This window comes from Typopeltis vanoorti, chromosome 10 (genome assembly GCF_054136105.1).
Source record: "Typopeltis vanoorti isolate ZY-2024b chromosome 10, IOZ_Tvanoo_1.0, whole genome shotgun sequence".
Taxonomy (NCBI): Eukaryota; Metazoa; Arthropoda; class Arachnida; order Uropygi; family Thelyphonidae; genus Typopeltis; species Typopeltis vanoorti.
Window position 1 is genome coordinate 115,951,743 of NC_143558.1, and position 24,000 is coordinate 115,975,742.

A 24,000-nucleotide genomic window follows, 5' to 3' on the forward strand; every position below is an offset into this window, starting at 1 on the left:
TCATAGCAATGTGAAATATGTCATTTCACATTGCTATATATATATATATATATATATATATATAACGTATTAATATATATATTAATACGTTAATTACAACTTTTTCACGTTAAATACGTATAATGACTTTCCTGTGCTGTTCACAGTTTTTATATTCAATGTTTAATGTTTTTTCTTTTCTTTTATGAAAACACCTGAAGAAGGCTGTAAAAAGCCGAAACTAGTCGTGTGATACTATTAAACCTTTTTCCTTCACTCTCGGTTTATGTGTTTGTGTGTGAGAATATATATATATACATACATACATATATGTATTCTTTGCCTCTTCTCACATTATTCCTTTCACATCATCTATCTTGTTTAACAAGATTTCACATCCATTTCACTCCCAACCTAATTGTTCTTCGAACGATAGGGAAACATTCGGTTTCCACCATTTAAGCATGTTTTCAAAACTTCCCATGCACTGCTGATATAAGTCCGACCACAGAAGCGACGAGAGCTGTCGTTGGCAGACTGCCAAGAAGAGTCGATTCATATTGAAGGGGAGAAATAAGGCGATGGTCACCAACACGCGAAATCACGTGCTTTATACGTAAAATTTTCCAACTGTTATACAAGCAAATAATTACTTACCACTTTAAAAACTACAATGATCATAAAAGACAAGTTAATTTTCCGACGTGTAATAATAAACACTCATCCCACAATACGGATTGATTACCCTATTATCGGAATGGATTCTCCTTCTGTTGACATGCGCAGCAGTGTCGAAGGGTCTCGTATCTGTGGGCGTACTATATCCTTTCTATCCAATAACTGATTTCTTGGTACCAAATATAGCATTCTGATGAGTTTGTCATAATTTCCAGATTCAGCATGTAACGCTTCTCGCACTGGAACATCAGTACAGTCGACTACTTAGCGTAGCCAAACTGTTATTTGTGTCATAAGCATATTATGACAATTCTGAAACAGCTGAAAAGTAATTTAAATAGATTTGAATTTCGATGTTTTCGAATGATAAAGAAATAAATAATGTTTCATTTTCAAAACATGCTAACATTCTTTAGTTATTTCCATAGACATGATTTTTAATTTTATCGATTTCTTATGGCATTTTTATTCATGTGCTGCAGGCTATTAGTTATAATAAAAATTCTTTATAATACTGGAATAACTTTCACATTGAATTTACTTTTATGGTTTGAGCATTTTCTAGTTTTTATTATTATTATTTATTTATACGAGTATAATACTCGTATGTGAAACACATACTTCTCACTGAATGAGAAACGTTTATTTAATATCGCGTTGAGTCTTCTTTAGCCCGAATTACAGCACATATGCGGTGTGGCAGAGATTCCGCAAGGTGATGGATTGCATCTACGTCTACAACATACCTGGCGTTCACCAGACAGTCCTTTAACTGGCTGATTTGAATGAAGAGGATTTTGCTCCCTGATCTGTTTTTCTAACGTGTTCCATACATTCTCAATGGAGTTCAGATCTGATGTCTGTGATGGCCAGAGACGATGGTAGAAGCCACTGCAATGCTCGCTGAACCACTGCTGAACAATTCTTGCTTGATGGACAGTAGCATTGTCGTCCATCAAACAAATGTCACCTGCTAGATAAAAAGCCAACCTTGCAGGATGGCCTTGATCGGAGACAATGTTTAGATATTAATAGGAGGACACCCGACCTTCGAAAAATATCAGGGGACTCATTCCGTAAGAACAGAACATGGCCCGCACCATGACATCACCTCCAGAACCTTGAGTTGCGTTTCCCAGGCAAGCTGATTTCAGTGCTTCATGGAGCTCGCGCCAACTCTCTGCCTACTCACGGTCACCTTCTTCTATGGTATAGAAGAAGGTGACCGTGACTCGTCGGACCACATGACTTTTTTAGTCTTCGGGTATCCAGTCACGGTGTTCCTGACACCACTGTAGATTCTGGTTCTTTGCAGGAATGAGTGGTTTCCGTTAGGCATGCGATTGCCAATACCGATCTTCAATTCCCCGAGCCTAGCTCGGTGAGATATGGGTTCGAAACAGCCTTCATTAACTGTATCAGTCAATTGCTGCACTGCACTCATAAAGTTCTGTTTGTCTGTACAAGCCTTCTCAGGAGACGGCGATCTTGTTAATGACAGTCTCTTAGGACCACAACTACACCTCTTAGACAATCAAGTGGGTTATTTTTCCAATAATTAAATACCCGAGATATCTTACCTTTTGAGAAATCAGTCAGCTCTGCTGTTTTCAAGATCGTGGCTCCAGCCAGACGGGCACCTACAATAAGCCCTTTATCGAACTCCGAAATGTTCTTTGTTTTTCCCGTTGTGATCAACACTATTGACGATTACTGACCAGCACCATCCTTGAATAGTCGCCTAGAACACGTGTAGTGACGTATACGCTGCGTAAGTGAAGTTTGCGTACGTCTGCTTAAAGGTTTCTAATTCAATGGGATGTATTGTGTGAAAAATGGATAAAAGCGTGATAGAATTATTGTAATAAATATTATTTTTTATCTAACACCAGTTCTAGAAGATATACGTACACTGTCTGGAGATGTCGAAGTCCAGTAAATGCTCCAGGCTCAATGGATCTGAAGCTCTTAAGCGATTCTAGATATCTAATAAATAAATAAAGAAACAAATAAATAAAAGTGCTCAACAATTGCAAAATAGAATTATAGCGAGGTTTAAATATCAATTATGTTAGCAGCATGTACTAATTTTTAACTCATTTAGATTTCATTCTCCCCTTTTCTTAGGAGTATTTGGATCAAGTTTATATTCCAAGTTTCTCTTGTCAGGTTTCACTGACAATAAAACTACATGGTTTAAATATATTAATAAAAACTAGAATATGAATAATAATTTAAATAAAAATCCTCTAATGCTTTTATTTCCAAAAGGTGAGGCTCCCTAATTAATTAATTTGCTTTTGAAGATCAATGGGTAGTCAGATCTCCAGGCCACTCATTGGAGATCATCCTTAGCCATAATTGCTAGCTTTTGGGGAAATTATTGATGTCACATTGCCAGAAAAAGCAATGTGACATCAATAATGACATCTAAGGGTAAATGACAGTCCCAGAAAAGAGCTCCAATTTTATCTGGTTATTATCAAAGATCCAGAAAGGTAAACTAAAATCGTTTTTGCGAAACAGAAGGGACTGGTCTAAATTTTGTTTTGTTCCATCCATGATCCATTGAATAATGACACGAGGTTCTGTGTTTAAGGCACTGGATGTAAAAAAAAAAAAAGAATTAAAGCTTGGAATGTTTGAGCATATATTAGGGTTTGTCAAATGACTTCAAGTCTTCACCAAAAGATATTAGTTTCTTTTCAACGCATTCGCTCTCAATTCACTTAACATTTTAAGGAGTATTTCAGCTTGGAGAAAATCAGATCTGGAACGTTAGGAAGCTAAATAATGCATTTTTGTGCTTTGCTTGCAAACATTCTTGCCAACATCTTTTTAGAACTTTGACATATTCATATTTTCTACAACTCTGCATAAGACATAATTATGATATATACGTATATAATTATGAATTATATATTCATAATTACATACGTAATTATGAATATATAATTCATAATTACGTATCTTCCTTTTCCATTTCTCACAAAATTCAATATTAATTCTTTGTTGTAAACAATGATGATCACTCATTTTTACGACGAGTTTAGACCTCGCATTCTTTTCAATAGCGCTACCACCAACAAATTTAACTAATTCTGCTGCGTCTCAACAAGAAAGAATGTCTCTCGGCAGAGAGCACTCGTATTCACATATCCTAATACTTTACTCATATTAGTTGGTAGCTTAATATATTTTTAAAGTGCTCTAGATTTTAAATAAACTAATAGACATCTTATGCAAAATTAGATTAACGGAATATTATAATTTTAAAAAGGAGTAAAGTGAATTTATTGAGATAAATTTGTTTTTATGTTGTTCAACTTAATTTCTCATAAATACAATACACGCACACACACACACACACACACACATACACACACGCACGCACGATATTCACTGACAAGGAGAAAAAAAAATCAGAAATTAAAAATGCCTAATTACTTTAACATTTTCACATTTCTTTTTAAGGAAAAAAAATAATATTATTCAAACTGTTAATAAAATGTATAATCAATTACATATTTTCGTTTTTAAATATAATTGCAAAATATCAAAACATTCATCAAACATCAAAACAAAGTTTCTGCTTGCGTAATTAATTTCATTCCATTTGTTAAGAGGAAAAATAGTCTTACTAACACATCTTTAAGTGTAGATGAATAAACCTGAAGTGCTCCTTTCCTAAGAATTTCCAAAGGACAGGAAGTCAGTTTTCTGAAAAAACAAAAGTACTTTAGGAAAAAATTTTCAATGATGTTACTTGTACGTTATTTATTTTTTAATGATCTTACTTGTACGTTAAATTTGCTATTTAGTGGCCAAATCTCATCTTGCCCTTGCTTACGTAGTATAGACTCAGTGATCTATCAATGAGCCTATACTACGGTCAAGAACCTTGGCTTTATATAAACCTAGTTAATCTAGAATGAGCAGTTAATCCTATATCTAATTAATCCTAGTCTGTCATGTCTGTCAAGTGCATGTTTCCTCTTACCAGATATGAGACTGATCAGTTCGCGTTCATGTGAAAAGACCTTTTATAGAAAGTTCTTCTTATTCTAGAGATCTTTGAATCCAGACTTTTCCAACCAAGTCTTGACAGAGATAGCTACAGAGGCTCTCTTTAACAACAAAATGGAGCTAATTTCAGATTTTTGTTATCTGCGGTTTCTCAAAATTAGTAAATTAATAATTTTATGAAACTTAAACAAAAAAATATGCTATTTTGGTACAATTTTTTTTTTTTTTAATGCACAGCAGTATACCAATTTCAGATACAAACACCATGAATATAACTCATAGCTGCCTAATTACTTACAGAAATTTCCAGTTGTATCATTAGAAAACGTGATTATAACTAAATTAAAATTAAAATTAAATTATTTTTAGCGACCAGGATCATTATTTTAACGTCAAATTTTGAGCAACTCATGTGCTCAAGCTTGCCGTGAAGATACTATGACGATCAAGGATATCTAGAATCGATACTAGTCAATACACAGTGAGGGCAGAAATCAAATCAAATCAACGGCTGTTGATTTGATTTCTACGTTACGACCAGAATGTTACTGAAACGTATACGAGTCCAATTAGCATTTTCAAAATTAATGATTATTCAGAGGTATAGAGACTGATACAATAGCCAATCATGGTCAATCATTAATGAGGAGAAAAGTTGCTGTGCTGCAAGTCCTTATTGCTGAGATGCCCTTGGATGCTGACCTAGAGGTTTATTATTTTCCAGATCAACTGCAGATTTCATGAGGTTTCACCTCATCATATCAGTTAATCCTGGATGTAGTAATATTTGTTTAAGTTATCGAAACAATCCTTCACGTTGATATTCAGATGTGAATAGCAGGTAAGTGTTTTGCTAGTCAACGAAGGGATTCTACACTATTATATCTGACTTATGCGATCCTTCTTTGATAGAAAGCTCATACCATGAGGATCCAACGTTCGAGATCTTTCTTTTTTGTTCTTTGGAATTTCCAAAGGCCACTTTTTTTACTCCACTCTTGGGTGAAATCTCATTTGCCCAATTTCAATGTTTCCTTGTTGTTTACTTGCCTCAGATATTTAAAAAATATTTGCAGTCGATTATTGTTGTGCTGCATAACACAATATCTTCCTTTCTATCTTTCTTTTTTTTTACCACTCGTGCCTTGTTTTAAACAAGGTATTTTTACGGTATCCGTCAGCTCCATTGTGTGTCATCGGAAAAGAATGGTAAGAGGTCTCGAGTGCACCAAAAAGTGGATTATACTACTCACAACGCACTTTGGAATAAATTTGAACATTGAATAACCTATATCAGTACATACACATCCCAACCATTCAATTATAAACTTATTTCATACCGTGTTGCATCTGCTAAACAATTCTTGTGCGATGGAGAGTAGCATTGTGGTCCATCAAACAAGCGTCATCTGCTGGATAAAAAGTCAACATTGCAGGATGAACTTCATTGGCAACAATGGTCACATATTCCTTACAGGACACGGAACCTTACAGCAATATTAAGTGACCCTTTCCTTACCAAGAGGACATGTCCCAACACCATGTTTACAAGGCAAGTTGGGTGGCCTTGGGACTACCGCCAAACTCTGCCTATGGTCGGTAATGAATATTCACGATGTTCATGATAGACGAACTTTCTGATTCTTCGCAGAAATCAGTGGCTTCCGTATAGGCATGCGATTACTAATACCGACCTTCTTCAATTCTCTGAGTATAGTTCGGTGAGATATAGGTCAGGAACAGTCTTAATTACCGTAAATGCTTAGCTCAATTTCTGCACACAGGAAGTTCTCTTTGTCCGTACAAGCCTTCTTAGGAACACAGTTACGATTCTTAGACAGGCAAGCGGATTATTTTTACACTGATTTAACAACCGGGATATCTCACCTTTTGAGTAACTAGTCAGCTCTGCTGCTTTCAAAATCGTGGCTCCAGCCAGACGGCCACCTACAATAAGCTATTTGTTTTCCCATTGTGATTGAGAATTACTGACCAGCAACATTCTTAAGTAGTTGTGTAGAACACGTCACGACGCGCGTGACCAAGTATTTGGCATATATGCTGCTTAAGAGACGTTTACTTACATCCATCCCCGTGAGGTGGCCGGGATAAGAATAGCTCCACTGTAGCCCATGCATGTCGTACGAGGCCAGTAAAATGGGTACCCAAGGAGGGTAATGGATGGCAGTGCTGTAGCCAATGAAGTTTTAACTGAGGCTCGGCTATTGCTGTTACCCTCCTGCCATGATCAGAGCTTATAGCCCTATATTATCCCATCCATACATTTTCTTCTACAGATAACGGGGAATATGAAAAGCATTCTTGCTTCATCCATCTAGCCAAAAAAAAAAAAATACTTACATCTGCATAAAGATTTCTAAATCACTGGCTGGTGTGTGTATATATCGTATATCGTATACAGTGTGTATTGAATATAATATTTTTTAAATTTATTCTTGAGCAGCTCAGGAGTTAGTATCATAAATAATGAAAAACAAGAAGACGAGCAAAATAAAAGGAAAAGAACAAAAATATTTCAAAGTAAACAATAGCAAATGGACGTAACATTAACTTTCTTAAAAAAAAAAGGCAATGACACACGCAATTACAACGAAAGAGAAAGAGAAAAAGAGAGTAATTCACTTCGTCATTACTGAGTTTGTGGTAAGAAAAAGATAACAAAATCTTTGGCCGATGAAAGTTCGTTGAGGTGGAAAATAAGGAAAGCTATCCTGTTGCTGTCAGAAGTGACAGGAGGAAAAAAATCCACTCCACTGGTTATGTCGGCGTAAATACTGTGATGATAACAGCAGGTTTGTAACAGTTCTGACTGCGGAGAGTTAATAAAATGTGTATTGCTTTTTCGTTAATAAAAAGAACTAAGTTGCTGATTTTTTATTTTGATGTTAATAAACTACTTCAAGACAACATTAGCTATTCTTGTCAGATATTGTTAGAAATTCATAGCCGATTTTTAGTTAAGTAAAACTGTCACATTTGATTGAATTAATCAAAACAAACGTATATCATGATTAACTTGATATGTTTTTTTTTCAATCTATAAGAATTAAAGAAAGGTTTATGTTCTTATATTAAAATTTAAATTCAAGCATTCTATTACGTCTACCATTACTTTTTATAATGTTATATTAAAATTAAACATCGGTATATTAATTGATTTCAGATCTGCTTCTTGCTCTCTGTACATTATTGTTAATTTATAATTCTAATTTTACGTAGAGCTAGAATTACAAATTCTGTGCTTTGTAAAGCAGGTCATTATATTTCAAGCAGAATAAAATCTGATTTTATATATAACCGAAAAACCAATGGAGTATAAACTTTAGTCACCATTTATGAGAACCAAAAACATCCTGGGAATAAGACTATCAAAACAAATATTTTATCATTTTAAAGCAACTGACCAAGGAAATCTAAAATATCGCTGTTTTAGTATTCAGTTCCCATGAATTTCGGGTAAAATATTTTCTTCTCACGAATGAGAAGTATTTTATCGAATTTTAAGGATTTTTTGATTTACAACAAACCTTTTTAAATTCCATAGGATTTTATTTTATCACCTGTCTTGCTCTGGGATGGTTTTGTGTATGCGGCGGTCGAATTGTTTTCTAAGATTATGGTTTTGAAAGATATTTTCGTTTCGTCTTTCGCCAGTCTGAGAAGAATCTTGTTTATTTCCAGGTGTTCTTCTGAAGTGATCTCTTACGAAAACTACCAAGAAAGGTTCGCGCACTTGAATATTTCGTGGGCGAAAGAGACACCTATTAATAAAATTAAGTTTACTGCAAAAAGCTAGTGTTAAATGCCGCAAACAAAATCAAACCCATTTCTAGAGTTCACCACGATAATGAATCAAACATGAGTAATAAAAATAAGACTACACTGTTAACAAAGGGGTCTGCAGGAAAAAAGAAAATAAAGTAGAGGCAAACCCCAGATTATGAAAATTTCTGAAAATTTTGAACTTTCTGCTATAAATTGGAATAAATAATAAATTTGTTTCAGTCGCGCTTCAATAAAATGTCAATGGATACTTGCACACAATATTACATGACATCTGTGTGAAAGATAACAATCATTGATTGCGAAAAACGCCTTTTCTTCTACCATCCATCTCTGGCTGAACCCGTTTGAACGACGTGACTATAATGGCATTTGAGGAGTTTTATTTTCTACTCCTTTATATTTTCGGGAAATTTGACGGGAAATAGATGTATGATATGACCTTTTTAAAATTTTTGTGGGGCAGGTAACCCTAATTAGTTCTTCCCTTTAATTTAATTACACTGGATCGAATTCTCAGTGGCATTGCAAATAAACAACTATATTCCAAATTTGGTCGAATTAGTGGAATGATGTGACCTGTAGAGACTTTATTTTGGTATTTTGCAAAGTGATTTAGTTCCTCAATTAATTGGATTTGACATTTAAATTTTGAAAGCTGTGCCCTGTAGAACACCTCCTTCAAATAAAAACGAAGGATCGATAACCTTTGATTTATATATAAAGTTATAGAAGATCGAAGTTTGGGGTTAATGATTTTTCTAACAAGAGCAGTCAGTGACTCGTTACCATACTTGAACCCATTTGGATATCGAACGAACGAAGATGGGCTAATAATTTTGAACACAGCCGATTAAATTGACTATTTGCTTAAACCTCGTATACATTTTAACGATAAAGTATAATCAGACATGTCATTTGAGAAGTCCTTTTTGTCTTCGTTTAACAGGAATGAAGATTAGCATCACAATTGTAAGAATTATCAATGAAAAAATAAATGGAGATGGTATAGGAATTACAGGAATTACATTTGTAGTTTATTGGTGCTGCTGAAAGGGAAAACACACAAAAACTAAATAAATTAGAGCATTCTGCTCATGGACTAGTTCTAAAATGTTTCAAACACTTTTATTTTTTCCACTAATATTATATTTAAGTCTACAACTGCAAGTTGTTAACTTTTTCAGACCATTAATATATATTTTCAAATGTAAAAAGTTTGCAAACAAGAACCAAGCCTTAGATGCTGAGTGGCAAAATGTGAAGAAAGCACGTACTGATACGGCAACGTATGGCGAAGTTGTCAACAAAGAAATAAAAAGAACTTCCGGATGGATAGGGGTAGCTTATAGTAACCCTCCACAAAAATAAGAACTTATATAAAAAAAATCCTGATTGGTAAGCATGAGCTTTAGAGAACATAAATAAAATATTAGGAAGCCAAGATATCTTACGAAAATAACTAAACAAATGAACAGACAAGGGATGGATCAGCAATAGAAGATATCCAAAGGAATACGATGAGTGGTATATCGATGCTTGAATTAATAAATCCATTGGAAACTTTCAATGTGAAAAGAGAGATGATAATCCAAGTACAATGCTAAAATGGGGAGGTTTAGGAATTTACAGAGTTGACAGTAAATTCCGAAGGCTTAGTCGGAAGGTAGAAGTATAGATGACCAGAATAAAGATTTCACAGTATTTATGCATAAAGAGGAAAATAAAACCGGATTTGAGAATTATAGGAAAATTTCTGCTACTGAGTATGCCAGGTAAAATCTATACACATACTTGAGGAGAAGGAAGCTTACAAAATTTTTATGATAAATATAGGGATTAACAACACTAGATTTTTATTTCAAGAGAAGTCATGGAAATATAACATGAATTTCTATTCATGCTTTGTTGATATTGAAAAAGTATATGATATGGTACTGAGGAAAAAGCTTTTAAAACACCAAATTGCATATGCGAATGAAATCTTGTACAGAGTTATTTGATTATACTTAAATTGCAAATTGTTAGAATTGATGGATACACAGGAAAATGGTCTGATGTATAAGGGCGGCGTTATATGCACTCTCATCTGAAATTTTTACCGATTACATTGTTAAGTTTCAGATAGGACATATTAAGCTCTTTTTTTTTATTGTAATGACGTTATATCGATAAATATACTGCAACTCAAGGGCTTTTAGTGTAATTATATAATTACTGTGACATATATGGTGTGAAAATCAGCAATAACAGTTCTAAAAAGTAGACAGGAAAAGAAAAAATATCAAAGAATTCTCAGCAGTAAAACCATGTGAACCAAGGCCGTATTCATAGGTGTGTGAACTGTGCGGTGGCACAGGGCCCGGCAAAACGCGAAAAATTGAAAAAAGAAAATCAATTATTTTTTTTTAAATTATTATATAAATTAATATTGTAATTATTATATAAAAATATTATTATATAGAAAAATATATGTATGTAATTTTATAAGCAACTACTGTATTGTTGTTATAGTAAGCGAAATAAGATCGTAGCCGTAGTATTTGAAACTACTCTAAGATATACGTAAAACAATATCGTACAACATAGAATAAGGGAAAAGTGCATTTTAAAACTGGTGTTTTTAATAATTTTAAGGAGTTTTTGATTTTAGTTTATGATTTTATGAACAAGTAAGTATATACACGTACTGTCATGGCAATTTTTTTAAATGACATTACTTGCAAAACATCTTAAAAAATATATTGTGTAAACTGGTTTTAGGTTATCCGCCATCAGAATTTTTCTTCAATAGCAGTTTTCAATGTCTGTATTAGAATTATTTATTTTCTAATATTATCTATTTTAGATATATTTATTTATCAGGTAAGTAATTTTGTTTAAATTTATTAACTTATTTTATAATTAAATCTATCGTATTTAATTCTAGAGTATGACTAGTCGAGAGAGAGATTATTATGGAAGAAAATAACCAAGTGGGCATGAAAAACGAAAGCGAAAACAAGAAAAAGAAGCGGCTGAGGAATGCCAAAGAAATTCACTGTTTAAATTTATTAAGTTGAACGCATATATTTGTTCAGATATATCAGTTGATGACGGGAGTTCTGAAATAACTACAAACAGTTCTTCGGCTTCAATATTAATTTATAATGAGAGTTCTGAAATACTCAAAGGAAGCGGAGAACATGGCGCGTTTGGTCAAACAATGAGTTGAAGATCCTAAAACTGAGACACCAGAGGAAGGTGAACTATTTACTATTGATGATCCAGCAACATGGCCCAAAATTTTGAATACAACGCAACACTAACACAAATTGTACAATGTGGTCCACCGTCTCCTCCGACTGAAAATGATTTTACAAAAGATGACAACAAGAGGTGTTTTTCCATAGCTCACCATGTTAGGACAATTGCAAACGGAGAGAAGCAAAACAGAAGATGGCTTGTATATATATATATATATATTTTTTTTTTTTTATGTTTAGGCCCATACACAGGAGGTTGATTGGTCAACCTATAGTACATTAGTACCGTGTATGGGTGGTGGGTTGGGAAAGGAGGAATTTGTTTACATTTGATTTGAATGACTTTAAATTGTATTCGTTGGGAAACACAGCAGGTGGGAGACTGTTCTTTTCCTCTTCCACAGATGAAGGAAGAGGAAAAGAAATTTGTTCTATTTGTTTCTAGGTGTACTTGTTGTTCTATTTGTTTCTAGGTGTATTAGGGATGTTGTGAAGCAGCAGCTTCACGTGTTCTAATGAGCTTAGTACTGAGCGGGGGGATTATTGATGTTATTTCGGATGAGCATTTCCCATGGAAATATTTATAGAATATACTGCAGAGACCAAACGTCTGTGTGAAAGTGGGGGGGGGGGAAGAGAGTTGGTAAGGGATGGATCATTAATAAGTCTAACTGCCCTCCTCTGTATTGAGTCGAGCATTTTGAGAGAGCTTTTAGGGGCCCCACCCCATATGTGGTCGCAGTATTCAATAGTTGGGCGGATTTGTGACTTGTATAACGTTAGTAGCTGTTCGGAGGTGAAGTAACGTCTTGAGCGGAAGAAAAATTCTAGTTTTTTTGAGTATATTCAAACTCTTGCAACTCTATTTTTGTTTTTGTTGCAAATTATTTTCTTCTGACGATAATTTTTTACCTAATAATAGCTTTTCTGACTGGCGACATGTAAGTGAAAGATTAAAGTCGCACGAACGAAATCCAGTGCACATGAAATGCATGTATTCATGGACACAAATGGAATGTAATTTAAAAAATCACAATACAATTTGAAGCAGAACGGTTTTATCCGAACATAATTTGGCTTTTAGAGGTAATTTTGATACTTTATACACAGCCCATAATGATAATTTTTTTGGAATCCTAGATTTGATCCACTTTTAAAAGATCATTTAATGCGATTTAAATTCGCATTAAATGATCGAAAAAAATAATTATAGGTAAGAAACAAAATTTGTATCTGTCACCCATTGTGCAAAATGAATTAATCGTTGGTATGGGAACCAAAATTCAAAAAAATATTATAAATATGATACGACAGGCAAAGTACTATTCAATAATTCTCGATTGTACTCCTGATGTTAGTCATCAGGAGCATTTTTCTGTATTTTTTTTATTTTTACATATATTTGAAGCAGATATTGATCGTGAACACTTTTTGACGTTTTTAACAACTAATGACACTACTGGTAAAGGTATATATGAAAATATAAATCACTTTTGAATAAATTAAATCTTAAATTGTCAGATTGTAGAGGGCAAGGGTATGATAACGGAGAGAATATGAAAGGAGTATATAAGGGAGTCCGTGCTTACATTTTAAATGAAAACGAAAAGGCATTTTATACTCCTTGCGCCTGTCATAATTTAAATTTGATTTTAGGAGATGTCGCAAAAACATCAATTATAGCAATAAATGTTTTTAATGTTATACAAAAAATATGTACATTATTCGCTGCCTCAACTTCACGTTGGGACATATTAAAGAAATTTGTTAAACAATTAACTCCAAAACCGTTATGTGATACAAGATGGGAATGTAGAATAGAATCAGTTAGAGCTGTACGTTTTCAAATTCCAGAATTTTTAAATGCACTAAAAGAATTATCTAAAACTGCATCAGATAATACTATCAAAGTAGAAGTGGTTTCAATATATGAACAAATAGATTCATTTGAGTTTATACTAAGCCTTGTAATTTGGTATGAGCTTTCGTCAAAAGTTAATTTAGTAAGTAAAGTATTACAAAATGCAAAAATTCCCATAGACGTAGCAACTAAGCATATTAAAGAGTTAGTGCAGTACTTTGAAGAGCAGAGATATCAGGATTTGGTAACTGTTTTGAGATTGCTAAAGAACTGTCAAATCTATTAGAAATAGAAATTAAATTTAAAGAAAGTCGAGTACGTCGAAGAAAAGTATTTTTTGATTATGAAACGCCTGATGAATCACACATAGGTGATAACAAAGATAATTTTAGGATAAATTTCTTTTTTTGTAATTTTAGATACTGCTCTACAGTCTGTCAAAAAAAGATTTGAATTGTATGAAATTCACCACAAATCATTTGGATTTCTTTATGATATGAAATTAATAAGAAAAATGACAGAAAATGAATTAAAAGTTTGCTGCAAACAGCTGTATCAAAAATTAAATACAGATATTGATGAATCTGAATTTTACAATGAATTAATTATTTTTAGAAATATTGTTCCAGAAGATGCACCCATTAATATTTTAAAATTCATAATTGCAAATAATTTGTCGGATATTTATCCAAATATTACTACGACATTTAAAATATTATTGACCAGTCTAGTTACGGTCGCATCAGCAGAAAGGTCGTTTTCCGATTTTCTATGTCTCAAGAACGTTTGTCGTCCCTGGCAATAATATCTATAGAGCATGAAATTGCAAAAAATTTGAATTTTGATAGCGTTATAGATGATTTTATGATAAGCGCATTAGGTTAAATAAAATTTAATATATTAAGATTTCTTTTAAATCTTAGTTGTTATATATATATTTCATTCTTTATAGTAAAAATGGATATTTTTTTCATATTTTTATATTATTATTTATATTATTAAATAAATCATTGTTCTGGCGTATTTATATGATAATATGTACTTACATAATAAAATAATATCTCATGTACATACAAACACATTTATTTTTTAACTAATTTTTTCCCTTTACTTAAATTGATGCTAAAGAGCATACTTGTTTATTAATGTGCATAAATATTTTTCATATTTAATTTAATTAATTAATTAACAAGATATTCTTCCATTTAAAATTTCCATAAATGTTACTAACTTTCAGGGGCCTCTCTTCTCCATTTCGCACAGGGCTCCGCAAAATGTAGAAACGGCCTGATGTAAACCAACGAGCTAATCAAACCAATTTTGACATAAGCATCGGATATCTAGTTTGTAAATAATGCATTGAACAAAGTCTGGAGTTCACGGATGTGAGAGTTCGGAGAAAAATTTAGGGAATGAATAGATGATATCAGGCAAAACTATATAAAAATGGTTCGTCAATGCTTATTGAAATCAAGCGATTATATTACTACGATTGCTATGGAAAAAAAATATCGAGTTCTTTTATACGGAACAGAGTTTGAAAAAAAGTTTGCGAAATGAAGTATTTGAACAAAATGACATAAAAATATCCCAAATATCAAAATGAAGCGCTTTAGAATTGCGAGATGTGTAAGAGGTGTGGTCAAATTAAAGAAATGACAAATAATAGGCTTGTTTCAAAGAAAATTAATGAAAGGAAATGAAATATGGTACACCTCATGAAGATATGTACCAGAAAATGATGATGCTAAAAGAGAAGAGTTACTGCACACACTGAACCAAGTATTTGAAGTCTAGTTTCTAAACTTTAGGAGAGAACTGTAAACCCTTTTGTTTATTTTAGAAAGAAATCCTTTCTCTTGACTTTGAGCATGAGAACTGCAGGGAAAGCCGAGTCAATATCTGTCTTAAGAAGGTCAATGCTTTCTGTCGATCTGAATTCTGGAAGAATATTAAGGTTAAGTAGGTTATGTGAGAAACTGCAGAGCGGGACATTTTATTTTTCTAAGCTGTAATCGCCACTCGGATGCATTGACACAGAAATCCACACTTCAAGAGAGAAAGAGAGAGAAAAAAAAGATTTATTGCTAAGCCATAAAGTTTCACTGTGAGAGACTTTGGCGTCATGGAAGGTATATGTTTGCTCTCCAAGATATTTAATCGATATTGCGATAGATTCAAACAGTGAAGGCGATTTTATGTGAGGTTTAAAACTTCACATTCATATTCATCATTTTTAAAATACCAATTATATATTCATTCTTTTTATTACGCTTATAGAACGAAACATAATAGCTATTAAGACGCCAATTTATCTAAAATCCGATATTTTAAGTAACTTTAGCAGTAAGAAAATTCACAATTGTAAAGTTAACGCAGCAATAATGGCTGCTATATCATTTTAATAAGTCAGGTACATGCTATCATTCTTAGACATCTTCTTTTTAAACGAATTTTGGTATAAATAATTTATTTAATTACATTCATTTATTTGGGTATTTGCCATTGATATTCCACTTCTTTTACACCAGTTAAATTTTGATTAAGTGTTATTTTATTAAATAATCATCACCACTGGAATAGCTAATCTTAAGTACTTTCGAAAATAAGTTCAAGATAATAAAAAAAAAGAATACTGGAGACCTTTAGTACAGTGTCCCTAATGCAAGAAGAACAGTCGACAAAGAAAGAGCAAGCTGTATTATTTTATGCGCACGAAAGACTGCTGAACATGGATGAATTCAAACAATCAGCAAGTGAAGTGGAAATGATAAAACCATGTACAAGAATTGAGGAAACCTTGGCAACTGCAATGCAAAAAATAACAAATGAATAGAGACTGAAATTGTACATGTAGCATTTGTGGTTAGAGTTTCTTTCTAGTGAGTCATATTGCACTGCAACCTGTTGACAGATAACATGTAAGGGAAGGAAGAGAGCTTAATCAGTAGTATATAAAATATATTCAGAAATCCAGAACAATGCTCATGAATTAAGAATGAAGTTACATGGGTTCGTAGTACTGTACGATATGTTTTTACATGAGGTCTCTCAAGCGACATCTGAACCAATGGAACAGCGAAATTTCGTACATTTTTTATGTCCATCGCACGTGCACCCGCACGCACGTAAACACACACACACACACACACACACACACACACACATGAGAGGTCACAAAACCTATAACACAATACTACCATATATGGACAGAATTTGTTCTCAATGCCATCGATAAATCTGTTATTTTAGAGATGACCAAATAGGATCTCCATTAGCCACCAAATAGGATCTCTTATGTGTTTTAGATAGTTTACTAGCGATGATCCAGAACCATTTCTTCTTCGCTATGTGGGAAAATTTGCTGCTAGTGATTATATTGAATGAATGCAAATACATGAAAATAGCATAAAATAAAACATTGCTAAATTACTTTTTCCTCCAGTTCTCATAGAATTTATAGCCACATAAGAGGTGTATAGTTCTAGAAATTCTACCGAACTTAGAGATGCATTATTAAAAAGCATGTCAAGGGAGTAATAGGCGGAGTGCATAAATACCTAACGTAGCAAGAAATTTGTAGATAATAAATAAACTGCAAATAACAAACACAAAAGCTATTTGTGTAGATAAAAATACTTTCTTTTTAAGTTTGGAATCCTGCAAAAGAGTTGAAGTCGTCAAATTAAAGTTCCATTCTCACGAAAAAACAAAAATAAAATAATAAGAAGTGAACCGGTTCGTTCTAGCATCCCACAGAATTTTCATCTTCGGATTATGCTCTGCCAAGCATCGGCACCATAATGATATGGTGCATACAAGTGATACTAAATCAGGAATAAGTTAAGTAATCTTTTTCTTTTCCGAATATATTATTTTGCGAGAAATCTGCGTGAAGCATGTTACCATTTTGAAACTTTGCCTCCTATAAGATGTGGTTACTCTACATATGATTTTGAAATACCATTCCTCAGTTTTATATTTAAAACTGATTTATTCTTATACAAAGTTTTACTTCTATATATAAAGTTATATTTATATCTATAGTATTCATAAAAATAACTTTTTTTTTAGGCCGGTCTAGTTAGCCGAGTTGACAAAGTACCTGCTTTCAACCACCAAGTTGTGGAATGGAATCGCGTCGGCATGGATGGATGTTCGCAAATGTCGGATTAAGGAAAAATAAATAAAAATCTCTGTACGCCTGCGGTACTGATGTACTACAAGTATATACTCTTTCGCTAGTATCTCATAAAGAAATAAAACGAGAAAGTTAGTTGAATTGTTAATGTTCTTAATTCAATAATTAAAATTTTTCAAGAAGATTTTATCATTTTTATTGTGATAGGAAGTTAATTTATAAATATAGCTATTTTAATATGTTAGGAGTATTTCTATTAGCATTTGATCTGTATATGAAATCATCTGAAGGACTGAAATAGCATGAGCACATAGTTTACTTTTTTTTTTGCAATGAACTGCTCTGTACGAGTACTGATGAGGTTAAGACGGACAGCAAGATAACAAATTTCTCTTTTAGGGGTGAATACAAGTGACCCCTTCACAACGAATCCCGAACATACAAAAAAAAAAAGGAAAGAAGAAAGGGCTCTCCAGTCCATCGCATCTCGTGTCATTAACGGAGTAGTTAATCATCATGTGAACATATTGTTGGTGACAGTACATTTTCTTCTTGTAAACTAGATTCTTCATGAAGCATAAAAAAAAAGGAAGATTTCTGATCATTCTATTCCAACAGCAAAATACACAGTAATTTTATTGTTGTCACGGACAACAACAAAAAAGGCAAAGTTTTTATTAGGAACGAAATAAAAGTATGACTTTAGGATGCTGGTTTAGCTAGCACCTTAAAAGTTCTTAAGTAAATATTTTATATTCAACAATTTATTTAAGTAATTTTTATCATAGTAATTTTAAGTAATTTATCAAATATTTAAGTAAATATTTATACATTCAACAGAAAAAAAAAAGAATTTCTTAAAATTTTTTATGAAACAATTTCTGCGAAATGAAAATAAATGAATTTGTTTTTAGTGTAAGTCTTTGAAAAAAATGAAAAACTTAATTAAAAGAATTTTCGGGAACAAGTTGAGAATAAGTCAGCAGATTTCGTAGTTTCTTTTTCTTTTTGTTGTTGTTGTCCGTGACAACAATAAAATTACCTTTTCGGAACATTTAATAGAAACTGTTAATATATTTTAACATGAGTTTTAACATGTTAATATTGTTTTAAAACTATGAGTTATATACATATATGTACATCAAACTTACAAACATATAAGTTAACATATAATTTACTTCCTGATTTACGCTCACGCGTAGACCCACACTTCTCCGTGCATTCGAAATCAAAAATCCCACGGAATTGGCCAGTCCTTATTATAGAACATATAACTTCTAAACATAAATATTCTTATTATTTGTTTGATTATTGGAATTTGGCAAACAGCTGGAGCTTGGTATGAGAAGCGCGCAGGAGGTGGAATCCCCTCTCCTGTAGTTACAACAAATGCTATATTGCAACGTCTTTCAGAACCTATATTATTTTTAAATCTTCGCGAAGCAGCTGAGAATATCGCAATTACAGAGTTAGCTTTGCACGGAACATCCGCTTAATAACGCGTTGGTCCACCTCTCTGTGCAATCACAGCTCGCAGACGTCTAGGAACATATTCCACAAGGTGTTGACCATCCTCTATGCGCAACTCGACCCATGTCCGTAGCAGCAACTCCGTCAGTTCAAGCTCATTCCGTTGAGGAGGAGGAGCATTTCTCACACCCCGTTCTAGCATATCTCACACATGTTCAATTGAGTTACAGTCAGGGGAGTTTGGGGGCCAAGGCAATGTGGCGAATTTTGTCGTGTTCCTCCAACCACTCAGTAGTTGTACGAGACCGATGACAAGGTGCATTATACTGTTGAAAGATGGCACTGTGATCGGAGTAGACCTCCTGTAGATATGGATGGAGATTGTCAGCTACCAGGTCCATGTAGCGTTCCCTATTTAGTGTTTGTGGGATGATAACCAGCGCACCTAAGGCGTGGCAGGAAAAAGCTCCCCAGATCATAATAGCACCTCCACCTGCCTATGGAATCCCAACTGTGCAACCAGGGGATAGGATTCCACGATGTTTACGTAAAATGCGAACCCGTCCATCAACATGGTGCAGCAGGAAATGGGAGTCATCACTCCAGACGACCTTCTTCCATCTGTCGAGGGCCCATTATGAAGGTACAGTGCATGTGAAAATGGGTCAAACTGCCCTGCCTTTGTATTGATGGATAAGCTGTCTGGCTGTTGCATGTAGTTGCTGAGATACTAGTCGTGACATCTCATGCTCACCTCTAGGCCAACCACGCGTAGCTGTCCAATGTTAGCCCTTATGGTGGATGTCATGGTTAATCCAATCCTGGTACTTAATACAGTAGCACGGGAGCAACCAACAAGTGTGGCTGTTTCCGAAATACTAGTACCTGCCCTCCGGGTCCCCAACTATCTGTCCGCGGTTAAATTGGCTTACGTCGCCACGTTTCGCAATTACTAACAAACGTTTACCGATTACGTACAGAGGATAAGTGGTACTTTGTAATCGCGCCTAATATGTAAATCGGGATGGGGTGTTCCTAATGTAAAGCTAACTCAGTGTAGAAGTAAAATATGACGACCCTATTCAGCTTCCTCCACCGTATAGTATTACTACCTTTATAAATACTGAGAAATATTAATATAAATCAAATATTTGAATTATTATGTTTTATGCGACTAATCCACGAAAGATTATAAACCTATAATACCTCAGTACATAGCCTCATAATCCAGAAACCCTGCTATGGAGACCAAACATAGAATGTTATTATTATTATTATTATTATTATTATTATTATTATTATTATTATTATTCAGTGAGGGCCACTTCAGTCTTCTGGTAACAGGGAGAGGCGGTTGCACACCAGACGATAACATTCATCACCCATCTAAAATTCACAAACATTCATGTCCAAGACCGGATTTAACCCTACATTCTGTTAATTGGAGAGTGTATGCGCCAACCACTCGGAAAACCATCTTGGCATTTTACTATAATGATAACCGTAAACTTTTACTATAATTTACTGCATTGATATGATCTTCTTCTCTTTGTAGCGTTTTTATCCCGCTTGGTGCAGGATCCCCTATGATTATGTGACGTTTGTTTGTTGCAGAGTCTAGCGTTGAGGGGAAGGGGGGTTGACAATTTTTATCACTGTAGATGCGTGTATTCACGGGACCGGTTTGCCTGTGCTGGAGGACGAAAAACCCCTACCTCCGTATGAGACCGGCTAATTCACCTTTAGTCAATAAAGGTTCCTCATGTGTTGGACTTTCCTACCAAAGGGTTTCGTTTATACCTACTGAGGTACGGAGGCTCTACTACATTGATGTAATGATAACTGAAACAATGGATGATTCTGCAATATGCTAGTTAAATTTGTCAAGTAAATCTTTAATTCAATTTCTTTTAATTTTAGTTCAAAATTTATTTCTGGAAAATTTTGAAAATGTTACAGTGCGATGCCTGCATGGAAGAAAGGGACCAAATTCTGCAGCGAGAGAAATTCTAGACCTTTTCGAGGAACTCTATGTGATTAGATATTAGAAGAGAGGGTAAGGATTTTTTTTCTCGATACATCAGTAAACTGATGCCAAGAAGATTAAAAATAGGAATGTCGTCTTCTCTAGAGATTTGAAGAATATATTGAAAGTAAGAGTTGGAGGAAAGAGTTTTATTAGGAAGTGCGTGTGTGTATGTGTTTTCATTACCCCCTGTTGTTAATAAAAAGTTATTCAGGTTCCCGACTGAAAAATGTCTATATCAGTTTCAGGGTTTATGTAGTCGATGTTCTACGTTTTGTATCCAGAACCTCAGTTTTTAATCTTGGAAAACAAACGGGCGCCAGAGAATCAATAAATATGAGCATAATATACTGGCCTCGTTGGTCTTAGTTACTCAGTCATAATTTCAAATGTGCAGTAAATAAAAAGACAAAAGTAATGAACTATTATCAGACAAACTATGGACTGAATATGCAGTCAACTGAAAGATTATGGACATAAGGAAAAAGAACAATTGAAAGAATAGAACCCTGTGTTCGCTGGAGTTAGATGCAGTAGGGAACTTCCAGTATTTTATGTAACCAGAGAGAAAATTGGCTCTCCAACTGTAAAATATCAGACAGATCATAAGAAGAAAGTTAACTGGAGAAACTTTATGCTAACCTAATTTAGTGCCTTAGAGGTAATGAGTATCGATTTATAGAAGTTATTATTTCTCCGAAATTGTCTGGAGCATAATGAGATGGCAAGAATTTGTCTGTGATGTGCTCACTCCGATGCCTTGGAAATCATCGATAGCCATGTGCCCTGCTATTTGTGACTGCTGGAGAAGACTTAATTATTTTTCAAAAAAAATTAGCTCGGACTAAAAAGAACTCGGTCTTATCTCTCTCTCTCTCTCTCTCTATGGAGAAAAAAGGAACTTGACGATTTTGTTTTCGTTTCTTCAAAAAATCATGAAATGGGTAATTGATTTATGAATTAATATGAATCGATTTCTACTTATGATAGCTCCCATTAACATTCCGATAACAGGAGAGATTAGAAGCCACTTTCATTCATCCAGTTTTCATTGCTCTTATTGATATACGCTGTCGTAAATGTTATAAGGACATATGAATATTTCACTAACTTCTGTGCCCTTTTGGCCACAGTTAAAGTCTGGAAAGTCTACCAAGAAGAGACTTTCCGGTAAATGTCGAATATCACTTCTACATCTGGAAACTATCTTGCTATGTCTTGCATTATAACATGGTACGTTATCATAGTGATACCGAAATGAATCGTTTTTACAGAATTAACACAGCGTAAATAAAACAGAATTGTTCGGAATACTAATTCCATTTTAAATTTTCTAACACTTGTTCATATTTTCTAGTTCCATGTAAATATTTCATAGTTATTTTCTAACACTTTAAAGGGTGCTAGTTGGATCCAAGAGAAGGACCGCAATACACCACTACTGTTGCTGATGCTTTCACGGTTGAGTACAAGTCGATACTCTGATAAATAAGATTATACTGGCAGCAGACATTCCCGAACAAATCAATGTGATATGAAGAGGGTGTTCCGTGATGCCTTACTCTATACCAGAGATTTCCAATTATTTCCTTTAGACATCTGCGCTACAGAGAGATATGTCACGCCATACTTAACGCAATCTGCCACAACTGTAAACTCTCTGAACCCGTAGTTGAGCGAATGCACTGATGTACATTGAGATATACTGATGTACCAATATGAGTCACTACAAAAGTAGCGACTTGATCAGTATAGATTAGGGATGCACAGACCGCGGGACACATGCGGTCCTCCGTTGATTTGCTGGCGGCCCGCCTCACCGTGTATTATTTTAACTTTAACAAGTAACACGATAGGTAATTTTTAAAAATGGTACATGCGCAAAGCAAAGTAGCTGTGACGTCACGATTGCCTGTTTCTTACGATAATCGGTTAGTAATAATGTTAACAAATTTTATAATTCGTCTATTTGTCATATGAGTATTTTGTTTTAGGAAACGGTAAAAAATAAATTCTACAATGGATAAAGCAGGGCCAAGTAGAAAACGCAAACTACAGGATGAAAAACGGCAGTTTCAGGGTAACTGGACCGAAAAATATGGTTTTGTGCAGTCGTTTAATAATATCGTGTGCTTGATTTGCAAAAATGCTGTAGCCATACCAAAAGAATACATTATAAAGGGATACTATGAAAGTCTGCATTCTACATTTTCAAATCTACCCGAAGAACTACGTAAATAAAAGATTTCATTTTTGAAACGAGAATTGACAGGTCAGCAAGTGATGTTTACAAAACCTATTCAAGATTCGAAATCGCAACAGAAATAAGTTTTGAAATATCTCGCTTTATAGTAAAAAGGTGCTGGCCACTTACAGATGGAGATTTCGTTAAAGATTGCCTTGAGATAGCTGCTAAAAAATTTGTCCTGAATCAGCCAAAAAGGTTGAGAACATTCAGTTAAACAGGATGACTGTGCAAAGAAGAATTACTGCAATGTCGGAAAGTGTCAAGGACTAATTAACATCTTATTCAAAGAAATTTGCCTATTTTTCATTAGCTATTGGTGAATCAACTGACATTACTTCCACAGTCCAGTTGTTAATATTTGAACGCGGAATAACGTAAAAGTTTGAGGTAAGTGAGGAACTGATTGGAATGGGTTCATTGTCAGATCAAACTAAAGGTAATGACATGTTCACTGGGCTTTTGGAATCGTGTTCCAAAATTGATTTACATCTGCCAAAATTAGCAGGTATCACGACTGACGGA

At 34.0% G+C, this 24,000-nt stretch overlaps 1 protein-coding gene across 5 annotated transcripts in view; it reads right to left on the reverse strand.

Annotated features, from left to right (window-relative positions):
- Positions 1–24,000, reverse strand: part of LOC150102724 (follicle-stimulating hormone receptor-like) — a 315,182-nt gene that overhangs the window by 88,246 nt on the left and 202,936 nt on the right. For 2 of the 5 annotated variants that reach the window (XM_090398880.1, XM_090398882.1), the window contains exons 2-3: positions 4,303–4,377; positions 2,569–2,643 (exon numbers count right to left, since the gene is read on the reverse strand). In XM_090398880.1, the coding sequence (XP_090255006.1) occupies positions 2,569–2,643; positions 4,303–4,377 (150 nt within the window). Of the gene's footprint in view, positions 1–724; positions 972–2,568; positions 2,644–4,298; positions 4,378–24,000 lie in introns of those variants that run through there. The other 3 variants (XM_090398883.1, XM_090398884.1, XM_090398881.1) reach the window with 2 other exon arrangements.